The 18134-nt window shown below is 42.0% G+C and overlaps 1 protein-coding gene across 4 annotated transcripts in view; it reads left to right on the top strand.

Annotated features, from left to right (window-relative positions):
- tcf12 (transcription factor 12) overlaps window positions 1–18134 on the top strand; it is a 73688-nt gene that overhangs the window by 34658 nt on the left and 20896 nt on the right. For 3 of the 4 annotated variants that reach the window (XM_072380522.1, XM_072380523.1, XM_072380524.1), the window contains exons 6-8: window positions 220–281; window positions 3756–3888; window positions 4404–4456. In XM_072380522.1, coding sequence (XP_072236623.1) covers window positions 220–281; window positions 3756–3888; window positions 4404–4456 — 248 coding nt within the window. Of the gene's footprint in view, window positions 1–219; window positions 282–3755; window positions 3889–4403; window positions 4457–14672; window positions 14935–18134 lie in introns of those variants that run through there. The other variant, XM_072380525.1, reaches the window with a different exon arrangement.

An 18134-nucleotide genomic window follows, 5' to 3' on the forward strand; every position in this document is an offset into this window, starting at 1 on the left:
GAGCCTCTGCAATGGTTCTGATGAGGACCAAACTGGCACGAGGAAGAAGACGGTGCGACAGTGAACTAAGCATTCGTCTTGCACCCAACTTCGTCTTGCACCCCGCAGACCCAAACAACTTGGTGGCAGTAGCAGATCACGAGGGCTTGAAGCTCGGTGTGTGGCCATCTTTCATAAAGTATCGCCGTACTTATTTGTGGCTTTTCCGTGTTGTTGCAGGTAAATCAGAGAGGGCCTCTTTTCTTGGTTATGGGAGGGATCCTGGAGCATCTGGTTGCCAGGTGAGTTTCACGTCAGAGGTTCAGTTTTTTTTTTGTTTGTTTTTGTATGTTTTCCTTACAGATCTATTTACAAATTTAATACCAGATAAATTGCTGTAGGGAGTCTCGTGCAAGCAGAAATGTTTGGAGAAAACCTCAAAGAGAAAACCTCTGCGCAGTACAGTGAGTAGTGAATGTGAACAGACACACCACAGACTGAGGTCCTGTGTCAGGAAGTGGCAAAAGACATGTCCATCTATAACAGAGTGAAGAAAAGTGCTTGTATCAGTCATCATTACAAAAGGTGAGATTATGATCCAAGTCATAAATGCTCCTTGGTAACCTTGTACCAACAACTTAGCCATGCTGACAGTTAAGATAATGAAAGAGGCTATAAGCAAAAATAATTACACATAGCTGTCTCCTCAGTTTGTTTAAATAAAGAAATGGCAGCGTACAGGTGGAGATCACGATGCTCACTTGAACACCAAAGAAACCTTCTGGAAGAGCTGCGTGCATCATTGTTGTAGAGGTAAAGTCAGAACCCCTCATTCGATGAAAAAAACTTTGGGTGGATTAAGCAGGCTCTAAAGTGTTGGTGAAGGGTTATATGATGCAATACCTATTCAAGCTTATGAAAGTTAGTGGAAAACCTTGTCTCCTCAACCACAAATTTAGCCCAGAAGTTTACAACCGAGGATGGTTTGGTTTGAGTTTTCACAAAAACTATCTTTTGTTTAAAACATTGCTTGAAAACTACACTGATGATATGAACACATTTGCAGGTGAAACACTGCAGTCTGTTGTCCTCTTAGAGAAAATAAAGTGTCTCCTCGTGGTCCTTTACAGAAGTTCAGAATACACTAGAGGGAGGTTCAAACTTCTGATGATAAAATGCTGATAAAATGACGTATGTGCCGCTGTAGTGGCCATCTTGCTGTGTTAAACCAAACCAGTTCTAAGCCAGAACCAACGTAGAACCTGCTCCCTCACCAGCTCTGAACCAGCACTGGAGCCGAAAAGGGTTAAAGACTTTAAGCTGTTACAAAAACAGTTTACAAGCTGTGATACTTATCGACCGTGCTCGGTGCTGGCAGCTTCCAGCCCTACAGCTCTTCTCTTTAAAAAAAAAAAAAAAAAAAAAGAATAAAAGAAAAGTAATAAAGAAAATACCTGTTTAACCCTTCACGTTAACAGAAACCTTTGCATGCCACAGCACACGCTTTCATTTCTACGGTTTTATGTGTCAGGACATAAGAAGAAATCGTCTTGTCCCCACCAGATCCCAAAGTTAGGTAAACACAACCTCAGAACATATGAAATATTACGCCGTCTTTGTTTGTTCAACAAAAACAAAGCCAAAATGCAGAAGCGTGGCAGTTGACGGCTTGTTTCCTTTTCGGCTGTAATTAAGCGAGAAGCAACCTCACCGTACCACATTAAACATTCCTGCATCCAAACTGATTTTACAAGGCTTTCTTCAACCTTCCTTTTATCTGATGAAAGTTTGTCTTGGCACTTCCTTTCTTCCAGTCTAAATAAAAGCTCCGTCTACTGTGCTGCAAATGTAGCCGTCAGGCTTTTTCACAAAACTGTAAGATGACACCGCCGTCTTGTATTTACTTCACTGTGACAGTTTTTATTTGGCCATCTCAAAAATTTCAGCCCTTTGAGAAACTCAATATGTGTCCGGCCTTGATATTGTTTCTGTAGGTATCAGAACTGATCAGGATGCTGCGTCTTTAACGCTTTTCTGGGGTTAATTTCTGATTTAATCCTTGTTGTGAGAATGGGCTTTAGAGGGGCAGTTTGGTGTCACAAAGTTTTTGCATACTCTGATATGACCGTTATTAATGAGCTAATGTTGAGCAGGAATACCTCCTGATGCATCCAGGTGCAAAACACAAACAGGAACACAAAAGTTAATTTGATTTTGTCATCTGAACAAGCAGAAGAAATAAATAAGTTAACTAATCTCACGATCTGCTTTGCCTCAGGAAAGGTAGCCAGTAGGCTCGCTTACATCATGACCTCGATAGCTCCTAAAAGAAAAGAGCCGTCTGTGGTTTAGATTCAGACCTTCTCATTTGCTGAGTGCTACCTGTCGATGTTTAGGTGCACATGTCACGAGTCCCATGATTTTGCTTACATGTTGTATCTGAGTCACAAAGCCCGATGTGAAACTTGGCATTTGATATGTAGATTTGCACCCTCTGGAGATGTGAAGTACTTAAGCTACAAGAGTTTGGTTCCTGATTCCTCCCCTGCCTGCCTGCCTGCTCCCTCTTCTCTGTGAGGGGCAACAGCCCTCACCAAAATGATTACACTGAAATGTTTTAAATCAGAAGAGCTCACAGAGATAATCACAAGCATCCACATTTACATGTTGTTCCATTCTGCGGAAGTATAACTACATTAAGGAGTCGAGACCTAGATTTGCGGTTGGGGATTCAGTATCACTGAACGAAGGCAACAGCAGACGTGGGTCTGTTTTGCTGAACCGTGTGACTGCTGCAGCTCCATCGACAGGCTGCCATTTTGCAGAACCTGATTTCTTTCTTGGCTGCGTTTCCATGACCCACATTTCAGGTCAGAGAATTTGTTTTCATTACATTAAACATGCTTTTACTTTTTTATTTCTGTATTTATCTTTAGATAAATTCATTCATTCGTTCATGTTTTTCTACCCGGCTTGAATTCAGCAAATTGATAGTTGCATCGCTGGAAAAGGTCTCAGTGGTTACTGTGTCAATCCTCAGCTTGCAAAGGGGAATCCAACAGGGCACATACAGCCAACTACTACACATCCATCCAAGTAGTACTCACTCACGTGATCCCTGCTCTCCACAGCTGCTTACTCTAATCAGACCAAGCTCTTAATTGGCCTCTTAACCCAGTTCGTTTGGACTGCAAAGGTTAAAAAGATAGTGGTGACAGGATGGCATGAAGAGCTTTGCCCAGTTTATTGGGGCTACCCATGATGTGTCATATTGGATATATACTAGTTAAAGTTTCCTCACAACAATTTAAGTATTAAGGTCTTAACAATTTACACTTAAAACATTGTGCCTGCACACTTTTTTACGAATCTAACATTTGAGACAAAATTGCTTTTTTCAAGCTAAATTTAAATGGTTCACAAATTGTCAAATCTTTCGCATCTTATATCCTTGTCAGATTTCAACAAAGCCCTTTACTCCTCTTTATAGATTCACACACTTTAGGCTTGGAAATGCCGTTCAGTGTCTTGCCCAAGGACACTTCGACATGTGGGGGGTCTGGGGCTCGAACTATCAATCTTCTGATTGGAAGACAACCACTCTATGCAGCCATTGTGGTCCCCAAATGTGTATTTAATTATATTTAAGATATAGGCAATTTAGAAAATCTAGTTTTAGGGACATGAAATCAATGATTATGTTGTGTTTATGACAAACTAATGAAACAAACACACAGTTCTCAGCACATTTTCAGTGTGTTTTCTTTGTCTTTCAGTCCTCTCTAAGGCCGGACATCGGGTTGGCGAGTCCAAGTTCAGCGGCTGCATCAGGGAAGTCCTCTGCTCCGTTCTACTCCTTCAACGCTGCCAATCCCAGAAGACGTTCTCTACAAGATCCTCCTCCCATTGGTCAGTGTAGTCTCAATCATTAAAAGAAAAAACTTTATTTAAAAAAAAAAATCTATATTCATTTTTTGAAAAGTATTTAAGAAAAGTCCTGTGCAGGGAGAAAGGAGAGATGATACAATGCTTCCAAACCTTAGTGCTTCCAAAGTAGGTCAGGTTTCAGTACAGACAACCTTAATTACTCAATCTGGGAGTCAAGCTCTTTACCCCACTGCTAACCCACAGATAAATTACTCTTGAAATACCTGCTTTGGGGTGAAATAATTGAAAAAAAAACCTAAATGAAATGAAATTAAAACAAGTTTTGCCAAATTACTCTTGTATTGAATGTAAGAATATCTTCAGTTGTAGTTGTCTTTTTCTTGCTTGTGCGATCATGACGTTTCAGTCACAAATGATTTGTTACACCTCATTACGGGGTGTTGTTGGTGAGTTCTGTGTAGTTTGCGAGCAGTCTCCTCTTTTTTTTTTTTTTTTTTTGCTTTTGAATGAATCGATGCGCTTTCATCTCTTCACAGATCCTCTACAAACAAAAAAGGTTCGCAAGGTCCCTCCTGGCCTGCCTTCATCTGTGAGTGGAAGATCATCTACCTCTCATATAAATAGATTTCACAGTGAGCTTACCCTTACAAACACACACACTTCTTCACTGCTCTCCCTTTCCATGTGTGCACACAAAGAGCGCTGTTGACATCACCGCCGCTCCTCTTGGATTGGAAATTCATCTCGTTTTTCTCTGTGCCTTGTTCAGAAGTGGCACCGTTGGTGCCTGTTGGTTGATGAAGTTGTGATGTTTGTTGTTTACATTTTTGTTGTTTAATCCTTGCATGCAAAGGTCTCAGTGGGGCTCTGTCTTTCTTTCTTGCTGTTTTGTGTGTGTGTGCGTGTGTGTGTGTGTGTGCACGTGTGTGTGGACCTTGGGGTGATTGATTTTCAGTGCTGCCCTGTCACAGTCTAGTCTCCTCACAGCCTCTCCTGGGAGAAAGAGGGGCTGTCAGAGCGGATCCCCAGCTCTGCTCTTTTGATGTTTAATTAGTCATTACGTGGCTGAGCAGGAGGACAGACAGAGATTAATAGCACAGAATATCTGAAATTTCTATTGGTAATGATCCCGGTGGAGCAGAAACCATTAGGATGCAGAGAAGTGTGGAGCTCAGCTTGTATTCGCACAGACAGGGAGTGCTGGAGTTCATTAATATGCATAAATCAGTAAGTCAGATGTTCATTGTTGAAACCCCGGTGGATTGGTAAAGGTTTTATTAAACCTTGCCTTAACTTCCTAGAACTTGCAAAAGACAATGTTTTTTTTCTTCTTCTCCCTCTTTTTTTTAATAGGAAGCAAATGGTTCACCAGAATCCACATTTCTTTCCTTAAACAATGAGAGGCTTTCTCTCTCTCTTTTTTTTTTTGTCATGAGGGAGTCTGAGACTGGATTTGCCTTTGAGAGCTTTGATAATCTTCACTTCTACTGCTGTTGCTCTGAAATTAAATATGGAACAGGCCAGCCAACATAAAAGGGTGGCATGTGTTTTGTTTCTGGATTTGTATTTGAAAAGAAGTTTGTCAGAGCGTGAGGGAGAGACGGAGTCCCCGGCAGAGGCAGGAACGTGAGCTGCCTTCTTCTTAACTAAGTGATATATTTGAGGTCTTGTCACACGGAGGGAGGGAGGCAAAGAAAGGTTGCCTCACGGGTTACATCTCTTTGTTGTGTAAATGGACGCTGGGCTATTATTTGTCAGTACTTAACACATGGGCGCAGGTGCGGTTCTGTGACTCATAAGAGTACAATCAAGCAGTACAATGCTAGATGGGGAAAAACAGTGACGGAGCATGGGATAAAATACAGCTTCGTCTTGTCAGTCAGAGCTGCTCAGGAGATAAAACCTGGAGCTTCGAAGGAATTATCCCAGTTAGTCTTTGATCCCATTTGAAAGAATAAAGATGGCACTGCTGAATAACTGGTTGTAGTTCTCTTATAACCTGCTGACAGAGAGCGGAACACGAAGCTGTTTTTGACAGGTGGCTTAAGTGGAAAATGTTTGAGTAGGAGGTTGTCTGGCAGCTTTTTGGTGTTGCATTAATGGTTTTACACTAATATGAAGCGAAGGTGAAGTACGAGAGCAGAAACTACCCGATGGGTGAAAAGCACCACCCGTGGCCTTCAAAACTGTACTAAGTGATTGTTAGAGAGAGCGTAATGTGTATGTCTATGAGTGGTTATCAGCAATGATCTGTGTTTGTATTGCCAGCAGCAGTGGATGAAGTAGTGAAGGTGTTGAGGAAGTGTCGAGGGGGGGGGTGAAGGCGCACCTGGAGTCAGATCTGCTGTGCCAGAGGCAGCTGTGTGAAGAGCCAGCAGCGTACCTGTAAAGCATGAATGCAGCTGCAGATGCCACTAAAAGCTTTTGCTTGTGTAAGCAAACAGGAGGGCCCCACCAGGGACCTGAATAGCTGCTTGATTTAAAAAAAAAAAAAAAGAAGTGCAACATAGTGCTTCCTATCGTTATGTCTACTGCTGGGAATGTTCACCCGCACCTCCCACACCACCGCCACCCCTTTAAATTTATTTTTATTTTTTTATTCCACCAGCATTTATGCTCCCCAGTCTAAAAATACATTTTGGAGTTTTAATCAGATGGGCGATGCAAGTTGCAGGTCCAAGCATGTTGTGCCTGTGTGTGTACGCTGCACGATGGAGCTAAATCAAAATATTTATGGGAACACATCCTCCGTGCATTTCGGTTTTGACACTGCAGTGCACCAGGATGTGAAGACTATCTAGACATGCCAGATGGTGATTGCAAACATTTAAATGTTTATAGGGCTTTTTCATCTTATATACAGACACCCCTCCCTCCCTCTGCTCCTCCTTCTCATCCCTCTTTGCACACACATACTTTCCTCTGTGGTCTGATGGTTGTGTGCTTGCAGACTTGGAATACAGCAGAGGCTGTAGTTGTGTGATGTTTTTGCCTATCCCATATTTTTTTTTTAAGCTGAGAAATTTAGACTCTACCTAGCTTCCTGCTTAGTGTTAAAACTGCTCATCTCGAATTCAATCGTAAGCCTGTTTATTTTGGTTACAGTAGATAACGGGGCCATAGTTGGCTCGCTGAATTATTTGACTGTATAAACTGAAGACTGGGAGTGAAGGACAGGGCATGTTGTCACTGGACAGACAAGCTGCTGTGCTGAAGGATGCTGATGGGCAGCTGCGTGGGCACCTGTCTGGCAGGACGACTCAAGAAGGAGAGGAAGGGTTGTTAGCTCGTGGGGGAAAGCTGCATCTTGTAGGATATTTATGGGAATCTGCAAGGGCATGTTCTGTATGAGTGTGTCTGCATGTCAGTTTGTTTGTGTAAATGGTGTTTTTTCTCCCACCTCCCCCCTTGTCAGAGGCACAGCGGCTTGATGTGACACTTCCTCCCTGGCTCTGGTGGCAGTATGGCTGCAGGATGAGAGAAAGAAAGCGGTGGGCTGAGATTCAGCTGCCCTCGGGGACTTTTGCTAGCGAGAACCCTGAGTGTGGATGACAAAAAAGATTGACATTTGCTTTTGACAGATCACTCAGACACCCTTGTTTCTGAGAGATTTGTGCTGTGCGAGTTGTAAGAGAGGAAGTCTGCTCAAGGCTCTGAATCTTCAGACCTAGAAATGTTCCTCGTAGTGCTGTCAAGTGCATGACATTCAAATGATCTCTTTCTTTCTTTCAGCATGTCTTTAACAGTTCAAAAACAAGAGATGAGTATTATACTGAGCTGCAGCAATAACCTAATTCTCCTGCTGACAGATCAGGTCCTTTTTGTTTCTCCCTTTGAACCATAGCACTGTGGGACAGTAACAGGAGCGCCTGAGATCTCAGATGAAATGCACCAGTAGAGCCCGGTATAAATATCCACAAAGACCTGAGGCCTTTTAAAGTCACAAGGAAAATTAGATGCTGGGGCCACCCAGCAGAAAATAATGAAGCTGCACTCTTCGGTTTTTTGCCTTTTTGTTGTTTTGATGCAAAAATCACAAAAACAGAAAAGATGAACACCATGAACATTTAAACGTACACCCGCATGCATTTTTCATGACGTCCTGCTATATCTTTTTATTTGTCTTTAACAGTTCTCTTATCCATTCTTAAGAAGTCCCTGACACCGAGCCCTGGGTACCAGTGTACAGTCTTCATTTATTGATGCAGACATCTTTGATATGATAAAAGAAAGCAGCTTAGGAGGGGAAAACGTCAGTTCAATAATATCATTACAAGTGGGCATGAATTTTTCATCCCAGTTTTGAAACAGATGTGTGTTCTGCCTGTGAGTCATGATTCGGCGAGCAGGATGGCGTTCAACATGCTGCAGGTTAAAAGGGTGCTTCCATCACGACTTTTGGTGACAAATCGCTAGTAGCTAGAACAGCCAATCTTATTTAAACTTTTGATTTATTTTCCGTGTTCGATCATGTTACTTTTAAAAGTAACCAATTAGAATACAGGATTGCTGCAGTAATAGAGTAAATGGTTACTTGCTCCTGTTACTTGTGTCACCCGAAGCTCTGTGGGGTAATAACAGATACGACAGACACAATATTCTCTTCATATTACTTCATTTGTGATCGCATATACAAATAAACATCAAATCAAGAAAGTGGGCCTCGGGGCACATCGAGGTACAGTTTTAATCTGCTGACAGACACTTTCTCCATGATCTTAGTTCGCTGCACATGTGCACTGATGTATGCAGGACTGAGTTCCTACTTTGTAACTCATTACCCCCCAAAACTGTTTTTCATTTTCTGCTCTCAGCAGCATCACATGTTGCATTTTGAAATTGAGAGAAGATAAAGTAGCACAAGTTGCCAAATGATTTATTTTACTATCTATGCAAATTAAACCATAGCAGCCAGAGCATGACAGTTATAGGATTCTGTGGCAATAGATTAAATACAGTTTAATTATATGAGGATAGTTTTAATCAGAATGAAAGCTACATGCTTACAGCACAATTACACTCAAGTAACTCAGATTTGCTATTTTCTTTTCATGAACGGACAGAATCTGGACAGTTTGTTAGTTGTTCGACAAGCTTTGCAACTAAGAGCAGCAAAGCGTCTAACATTTAAACCACGTTTGCCAGATTCAGGGTTTCAGAATTGCTTTCAAATGGTCCTCACTCATTTTAGGTTATTGCACTTGTGTTAACATGATGAGTTGTCATTATTTTCTTTACTTTAGCTGTCTTTTCTCAGTTGCACTTCACTCACACACAAAGAGCACTTCTTTCCCCCCTTTGATGTCTGAAAATCCTGAATCTGGTATCACGACTGCACATTTAACGTTCGACATACCTGGTTGTGCTGACATAATTAGATGAGCACAAAGTTTCAAAAGAGTAATTTGATCTTGTAAAGGTTGTGTTGCACAAATAAAAGTGACGAAAAAAGACGCAGCTGTTCTCTTCTCCTTTTCTTTTAGCTCTTTTCAGGGGTTAAATATTTCTTCTGCCATTAGCAGCTGGCAGCTAATTGACCGGATCACCTTTAACAGCTATTTTCATTCCATGTGTTGGAATAAACGGTAAAATAAATCCTGACATTGTGGACTAATTTTTTTTTTTTTCATTTTAATTAGCCAGGTGTTTTTTTGCCAATTGATTTGAATTGTTTCACTTCCAGGCTCTCTTTAGGATATTTTTGGTAGACGTGTCCAACTTTTGTTATTTGTCCTAATTTAAAGGATTTGTTTTACTCCTCTGAAACTGGCCAATCTACCAAGAATTTGATGTACTGTCGTATCGGACAGGGTTTTTCAGTGCTTAATTTGATCCGAATATGCAGAGAAAATGATTTGAATAAGATTTTAAAATAGTGTAATTTCCATGATAATTGATATTTGTACCAAATGATATAAATATATCTGATGTATGAGGGTTGCTCGAGCTGCCAATTCAAGTGAGAATTTAAAAAGCACCTTAGCAGCTCGTTAAGGTTTTCTGCGACTCTTTTGGTTCGTCTGTTAATTAATAACTGCTTAGTTGGGTTTGGCTCATCTTACCAAACTCACCCATGACCCATAGTCATTCATTTTGCCCAAACAGGTTCAGACCAATTTCATGTGTGCTACCTGCTCAGCTCAAAGCAGTATGAAAAATCCACCAAATGTTGTGGTTGCTGTCAAGCAGCAGCTCTTGCCTCAGTGAGCTCTTATTACCATCTGCACGTTGCTTCATATACAGTTTTATCAGGTCCGTTTAAGCTCTGTTCATGCTCAAAAGCCTGCGAAGGTATAACCAAAACACAGTGGCTTATTTGAAAGACCTGGTTTTAATGTCTGAATTCATCACCAGGAGAATGTGGAGGCTTAAAGCATGAAAGAAAAAAAAGAAAAAGAAGCGCCACGTAAAAGAAACCACGCTGCAAAACTCACGCCAACCGTCGTCTGAGCTTTGTGTTACTTTCACTTTTCTAAAGCCCAATAAGCGTGTTGTGTGTGTTTGTGTAATCTCTTTAGTAAGAGCTCGCACACAATAATTGCAGACGTAGTTTCATTCGTTCAGCTGTGTTATTTATCGTTGTTGTTGAATTTGCTGCAGCAAGGGCAGGATTTAAGGTTGTGGTCTGACGCGAGTCAGTGGGCTCCGCTGAGGCTACCTCACCAGATTGCTGATTAGATAGACACCCCTGGTTTGACGGGGTGATGCTGACCAGTCGCTGCTACCTCTGGGACTTGGCGTTTATCTTTGTTTGGGTGAAATCTACTTCTGACATTAGAGGCTGCAGATAATGGAACAGACAAACAAGCCAGAGGCTAGACCTCTTTCATCTGTGAGGAGAACAAGGAGTCAAAGAGACAAAGAGAACAAAAAAATAATGCACACATTAAAGTCATTACTCACATTCTGGCCTGTTGTAAATTATTCATGTTGGCCTTGCGTGAGTCTACGGCATTAATGCAAACCCCTCAGATCGCAGGCAGACCCAAGAACACACAGCCTGTCAACAATCACCGTGGTAGTGTTTGTTATTTAGAGGCCCTTTAAGACTAACTGCTCTGACCTGGAAAGTGGCGAGCCACATGAAGCTCATGTAGGAGCTCACGCAGTTGTAGGTCAAAGGCAACTTATATGTAATATATATGTGTGTGTGTTTGTGTGTGTGTGTGTGTGGGATTAATCGCTCCAATCCTGTGCAGTGGTCTCAGCTGATGATCTTCCTGTTTGGTGTAGGATGTATAAGATGTATAACTTTGTCCTTCAAATGATATTTGTTTATTCTCCTTTGGTGCCTCATAAACACACGTCTGCCTGTTTTTAGCATTTTGCTGCCTTTTTTTGGGGGCATAAATTGTGAAACGACCTCAGCGGGTGTGCGGCTCTTAGTTGCGTTATTGATGTTGCTGTCGTTGCTTTACTGTTGTGGAAAAGACAGAAGTCAAAGTGGACAAAGATCTGCTTTGCGATGGAGTTAAACTAAGTGTTGAGGTAATGAAGATAATAAAGATTGCTCAGCTGTCGTTCTTCTTTGCAATTTGTGGTTTTAGCCACTTTGTAGTCTTTGCTATGAGATCGGTTATTGACAGCTCCTCTCGGTTCTCGCTAATTTTCCGTCAATTGACAACCGATCAGCACGTAGCTCACTCTGCAGGGCCTATGTGTTTGTCCGCATTGAAAAAATGGCCATCTGTAGAGGCTGAGAGCAACGCAGACCTCTCTCACATAGACAGCAGACCTAGCATGCTCGTACCTGCCTCAAAGTTAGAATCGCTGATGAACTGTACGTGGGTTTCTTTGTACTGTGGAAGGGAGCCAGAGAAAAACCCTCCCGACCCTCAGAAACTCAGCTGTGGGAACCAAAGCATCACTAATCCATCCTGATTCAAAATCAAAACTTGAAATTCAAGCTACGATGGTAAAATTTTGCAAGAAATGAAAAAGAGGTCATTGGGATAGTTTAAGTATAGATTTTAGCTCCTGCACTTTTCCGTTATCTTCCCGAGCTCATCGGTCAGCAGTTTACGGTGTAACAACACAGCAGAATACTGTGAAAATGTCCATCAGTTTTACAGCGTGTGCTTGGACGTACTGTGCACAGCACACACAGGATAATTGTGAGAACAGAGTTGGAGTTAGGATGAATAGCTTGTGGTCAGGCAGGCTCCGCCCACACTGGAACTACAAAAGTGATGTTTTGTCTGGATAGAAAGATGTAACTGAACAAATATAACTAACGAGTTCGCTTGCATAGACAAAAGAATTGTCGTCCTTTTCGAAGCTGAGATGTTGTGCGTTGTGTTGTTATATCTGTCTGCCCAGTGATACGCTGGCCTGCCAAAACAACTAAGTCATCCCTTATCATGTGAAATCAGATGAATCTAATCTTCTGAGGAATTAAAGCCTCACATTGTCACTGTTTAAGCCTTCATTCTCCACCCCTCCATCTCTTTCTTTTATTCGCACCCCCCTTATTCCTCAGTGTGAAACAATACAGACCTTTGTGTGGGCAGGAGAATTAAGTGAATAATTGAATGGAAACACACTGATTGATTAGTAAAGCGAGTTGATGTGTAACTTAATCTGTACATCTCACTTTGGAGTAAAGTTTTCTGTGTAATTCATGCACTGATCAGGGTACAAATACGTGCTGATGATCAAGGTGCACAATTATAACAGAGTTATATATATGTAGCTGAGTTCGTAGCCAAGTGGATTTGTTTGATATTAATACATTATGTGAATGTGAGGGAAATTATTAGTATTATTATACAAACATTGTTCTATTTGAACAAGATTTCTTTCACTTTTAAAACTATCTTTCACGCCACTTGATTAAACTCACTAACCGTCACCTTAGAGAAACTGATCATTTGAATTATCATCTGTTGTGGGTTTGCACCGGTGCAGACCTCTTTAACTAATATCCATTAAAAAGTGTATCATTATATATGGGCTATATAACATGCTGGTTGGTGGTTGGAGCTGAAAAAGTGTGAAACAGTTTTAAAAAACAAATTGTCTGTGCACTCCACTGTCATACTACTTCACCTGAATGCTATCCAAGATGAACCCAGCTGAAATATCAGTTAGAATTGATCAAAGACGTGCTCAGCGTTTGGGCGGGTGGGGGTCTGAATCCCTCACACCCTCCTACTCTTCGTGTCAACCCTCCCTAATTAGCAGCAGAGCTTCTTATCGGAAGCAATCCTGCCATACGATGACATCACTGCTAAATCCGTAGGTGAGAGGGGGTGACCTCAGCTTTGCTGTTTGTTTTTTTTTAATTATTGTTCTTCACTCATGCAAATTCTAAGGAAAGAGCCACGTTGGTCCTCAGGGAGGATAGTATGAGCGGGTGGGCGGAGCTGAGCCTTCACTTCTCGGACTGATGCGAGTTTTTTCCACTGTGTCAGAGCTGTGAATTATTTGGCATAATCCCCGATTCATTTCAGCTCAATCAATATAAAAGCATTGAGGCATTCTCACTGTGTCTCCTGCAGAGTTTGTAGTAAAACAAAATGCTCTGGCTGTGTCCTGACTCAGCAGGCACTGCTGTGTGTGCTTCATTTCCTAAATTAATGCTTATTTGTCCCCTGCTTTCATGTGTTTTCCTGCAACACTGCACTGTGTGTCTGGACTTGTTTTAAGCACTTCTACCATGACCATTTTCCTTAAAGCATCAACTTGAAATGGCGCCAGATATAAAATGGTAACAACATGCAGAGCCAGTGTTTTGGATGAGTTTAAAAGAGATTCAGAGAAGAAAGGGGGATAAATAATAACAGTGCTAAAAGGAAAAACATAATAAGGGCCTAGTTTTGTTAGGGAAGTGGAGGCTTTCATCTTTCTATAACAGTAATGTTCTCAATGAGTCTTCAGGCCTGTGTTTAGTCCAGCGAGCCTCGAGTGCTGCACATGAAAGGCTCCAGTCAGACCGGGCTCTCACTGGAATATGGTATCTATCCTCTCCTTTCTTCTCCTCTCCTTTGCTCCCCTCCACCTCCTCCCACATGAGAAAGGTAATGGGGAGCTGCGTGGCTTGCAGTGACAGTAAACCATGCTAAAATGGCTGTCAGTGTTTCGCTCGCCCCCGTCTGAGGCCCCCGGGGGTTTAGGAAATGGAGCATTATTTTCCTGCTCCACGTCACAAGCCGACCCCTTTGCAGCTGTTGCATGCTTTACAACTCTGTTTACAGGCACTTCAGCTAAAGGTCACACTCACCTAACACCAAAACTCCCATTTAACACCCCACACTGACTAGATAGTTTTCCCTCTCTCTTGTCTGGAGCTGGATCTTTGGAATTTTGCAGTTTTCCTTTTGCATTTTGAGCTCTTACTCACTAATGACCCCTAAAGGGTGTGTGAGCCGTGTGTGGAAACAGGTAAAGTGCGTCGCCAGTTGATTGTGGTCTTACTGACGCCAAATTCCTCCTCACTGCCTGTAGACTCAATTCATCGTCATAAAAACAAAAAGATTAGACACTCGGGATTAAAATGTTGCGACTGCGGTTATTTCAGTGCTCATTTGATCGCCACACATATTAATGAAATCCAGCTTACGACGCCATTATTTTAGTTCCAGTTTGTTGGGGTTCCCCTGCGGAAAATCTGCACTTTTTTATGCCTGGAATTAAACATTTTGTCCTCTCCCTCTAAATCCGCTCACACATTTGTTTTCCGTCCCACCCACTTCCCTTTATCTTTTCTCTGCCCACCTCCCCTTTGCCTCCCTCCCCCATCCTCTTCCTCTTTGCCTCAGCATTTAGAGGCTTAAGAGAGGGATGTACCACATGAGCCACTCCCTTCTTGCAGCCTCCCCTTCCCGCTGCATGGAATGGTACAACCCTGCTTTGCATAAGTTTCCTCTGAGTGGGTCGTGTGTGAAGGCCAGTACTGAAAGAATTATTAGTCCCTTTTGAACGGTTTGGATGTATGTCTGAGAGCAGGCTTGTGTGCCGCTGTTACAAGCCTCTATCACTTAAATTGTAAAAGCTATAATGTATTGCGCCTACCCTGTCCCTGGAATGGGTAGCAACTCTTTAATGTATTACTACAACGGGAAATCGGTGAGTAGTCCCTTTGGGAATGTGTGTGTCTAAGACGGAGAGGAGCTGTAAGAAGTGTGCATGTGTGCGTTTGTCTCTGACTGTCAGTCTCTGCCTGCTTTCCTATCTGAGCCTCCCTAAGTTTAGTTCATTCTAGATGAAAGCCCCGCGCTCCTGTCTCTGTTTGTGTGGATGCATGTGCTCTGGTCTCCTCTTGTCTGATTTTCCATTACATCAGTTAAAGCTGTCTGACAGTTGAAATACTGTGGTTTGATTATACCGCAGCCTTATTACGGCCTGACAGCAACCCCCGTAAGCGGGTACCCGTGAGAGAAAAGTTTTTGCCATTGTAAAAAAAACTGAACAGGGTGGCAGAAAGTGTCTTGCAGTCTTGAATTTATTTTTACTGGCTGGTTGCTTCAGCTCCGAGACTGGGCTGAAATAATAACAAGTGGGAGTCTGGGAATGATTAAGGGAAAGAGGCTGCCTGTTGAGGTTAGACTTTCCTGTTTGCAGATTGAGCTCCAAGCACCAGTGTTGCTGTTATTCCATCTGCTTTTAATCACTTTGGCATTCTCGACGCCACAGGGAGCCTAATGTGATTTCTGAACTTCTCTGTAATGACCTCTTTGATTTTTGTTGCTCTTTTTGTTGTTTTTTTTGTTTTGTTTTTTTTAGTCAATATGCACATAATTGAGTGTGTATGTGTGTATAATTCGACTCTTGGACTTTTGAGTGAACTTGTAGGTGTAGACGTTAGCTGTGCATTTGTTGCAGACAAGGTTTCAGAAAGTGTTTCTCCTGTTTTCAATGTAAAAACAATCCGGTGAACTGATGCATCTGCTCAAGGACACGGTCCAACAATGGCTGGACGAGCTCTGTGAAGCATTTCAGTAATCCTTAAGGAACGATCTTGTCATAGGCAAATTACACAGGCTCATTTCCACCTGCCATGTTCCAGGCTGCTTTGGTTATTTTATAAAGGGCACATTTGTTTGAAGGAAAAAAATCTGGAGATTAGCCTTTTTATGGTTTTGTGTCGAAAAGGTCATCTTACTCAGCCTTTTGTTTCAACTTTCCTCACAGCCTATTACGCCGTTTCCCTATTAGTTCCTGCCGCACAAAAGATGACTTTGATCTTTTTCATATTAAGTATTAACAGGCTTGTGTTACAGTTGTGATGGGGAGAAAATTGATCGCATGTGGACAGAACAGGCAAACTTTATGATCAAAAGCACTTGTTGAACAACCAGCACCAACTGTTTGTTCTCTGTTTTTCATGCAAAGGAGGAGAAAGATGGTACTCATTCTCTGAATCAAGTTGATCCACATTCATTTGTTGCAACGCATAGTTTCATAGCAGGCTCACCATCTGGAGTACTGGGAAAATCCACAGTGGGCCTTAGGCTTGTGAGCTGGTGGCACGGTACCAATACAGATGGAGCAGCTCGCGGATCTTTCTTTCGTTGCCCTATCAGTGAAAAAGAAGAAAAAAGAAAATGCCAAACCTCACATTAATTTGTAGGCAGTTTTTTTTTTTTCGTCCCTGTAGTGCAGCTGTCTTACACCACGTAGCAAGGCAGTAAAACAAATAGATGGAAGTGCTGAATATATTCAACACTCTTTCCGTAAAGATCAGTTTACCTGTTGTTGTTTTTGTGGTGCAACAGGTTACATCACTCTTTCTAGAAGCTAGTCCTACCACCACCCCCACATTGTACACATGTGCTGCTGCACTGAAGCATGCAGGCTCCACTGCATACGCAACACAAAGTCAGAGCGGGGGTGGTGTGTTTGTGTGTGTTCACCTATCATACGCTGTCTGTGTATGGCGTATATTTTTTCATTAGTGAATGCACTTATTTTGATTGCATTTTTTCTTAATATAGAAGACTCGAAGGTCTCATTCTTGACTTTTTTCTTTTTTTTTTTAAATAGATTTAGATTTTGACCAGTAAAGTGTTTTAATGTGGCCGATGGGACTGACAACAGATGACAGCGTAGGTTTGCTGAAGTATTCGTTTGTTTATGTGCAAGAGTACTTGTACACACTCCAGGTTTTATTTCAGTGTCGTGCTCACATTCACGTGTCACGCATGCTCACCGAGTTACTCGATTATTCTTAAACCAACTTTGCATTTCTTCCGATCATTGTGACAGCTGAAAGTCGGTCCTTGTGGAGGTTGGATGTCGCTGCGTGATGGTGAGAGTACGGAGCACATTATTGTTGAAAAACCACAGACAGATATGAAACAATGCCCCTCTGAGCAGCTTAAGCTGAGCAGTTGTTTGAAAAGACATTGAATCTTTCAAGCACTCTAAGCCTTGTAAGTGTGTAAGGTTTGGACTTGAAACAAAATGCCTTCAGAGATTTGGTCCGACTCCAAGTAATGACATACCATACAAAAACAGGACACGCCATTAATAGTGTGTTTGAACTTGGTCTCTTTGAGCTTTTTGGCCGATCGCCCAATTTTGACTTACTCTTTTAGTTTTTAATTGCCCTTCATGTTGTTATGTTACATCCTTTGTGGAGGTTGACAGATTGCGTTTTAACATGTGATGTTTTGATTGGTGTGGCATGAACTTCAAAGGCAGGTACCACAGGCAGGTCGGCTTGGAGGCTTTTGGGAAAGTGTGCAGGTTATTTTCCCTCAGAAGGAGCACTGTTGAAAGATATAACAGAGCTATTGAACCATTAAAACTCAGCATGGAGTCTTTAGCTCAAATATTTGTCCCCCATTGTGTTAATTTCTTATCATTAACACGTCATGCAGACAAATCCAGACCATAGTTTTTGCTTTACTCTTACATTGTCATGATAAATGATAGAGGGGAAAATATTTTACACTCGAGTTTGCCCCAGTGGGAGATTTTTCTTCTTTCCTTTTCAGGCAGTATCTTATTCAGATGAATGAATGCTTTGAACTTTGGTGTCCCTGTTACGGTTAATTTCATTTAAGTAATATCGTCTGCGGCTCAAATAATCAGTGTACGTCTGCGTTGGTGCGAGGATCTGTGTGAGTGACGGCTGTTAATTAATGGCCTTGTAAAAGGAAACCCGGGCGGATCCTCTCCGCCATAGGCCAGCAGAATGAGGCACCCGGTGTTCGGGATGGTTTATTAATGCTTCGACTGGTTAGCCCAGGGTAAAAAGGACAATTAGCATCGTCTGCTGCCATATGCTGCCCATAGAACGTCTGACAGAGGCAAAAGACAAA

This window comes from Leuresthes tenuis, unplaced genomic scaffold (genome assembly GCF_036924035.1).
Source record: "Leuresthes tenuis unplaced genomic scaffold, fLeuTen1.0.hap1 SCAF_2, whole genome shotgun sequence".
Classification (NCBI taxonomy): domain Eukaryota; kingdom Metazoa; phylum Chordata; class Actinopteri; order Atheriniformes; family Atherinopsidae; genus Leuresthes; species Leuresthes tenuis.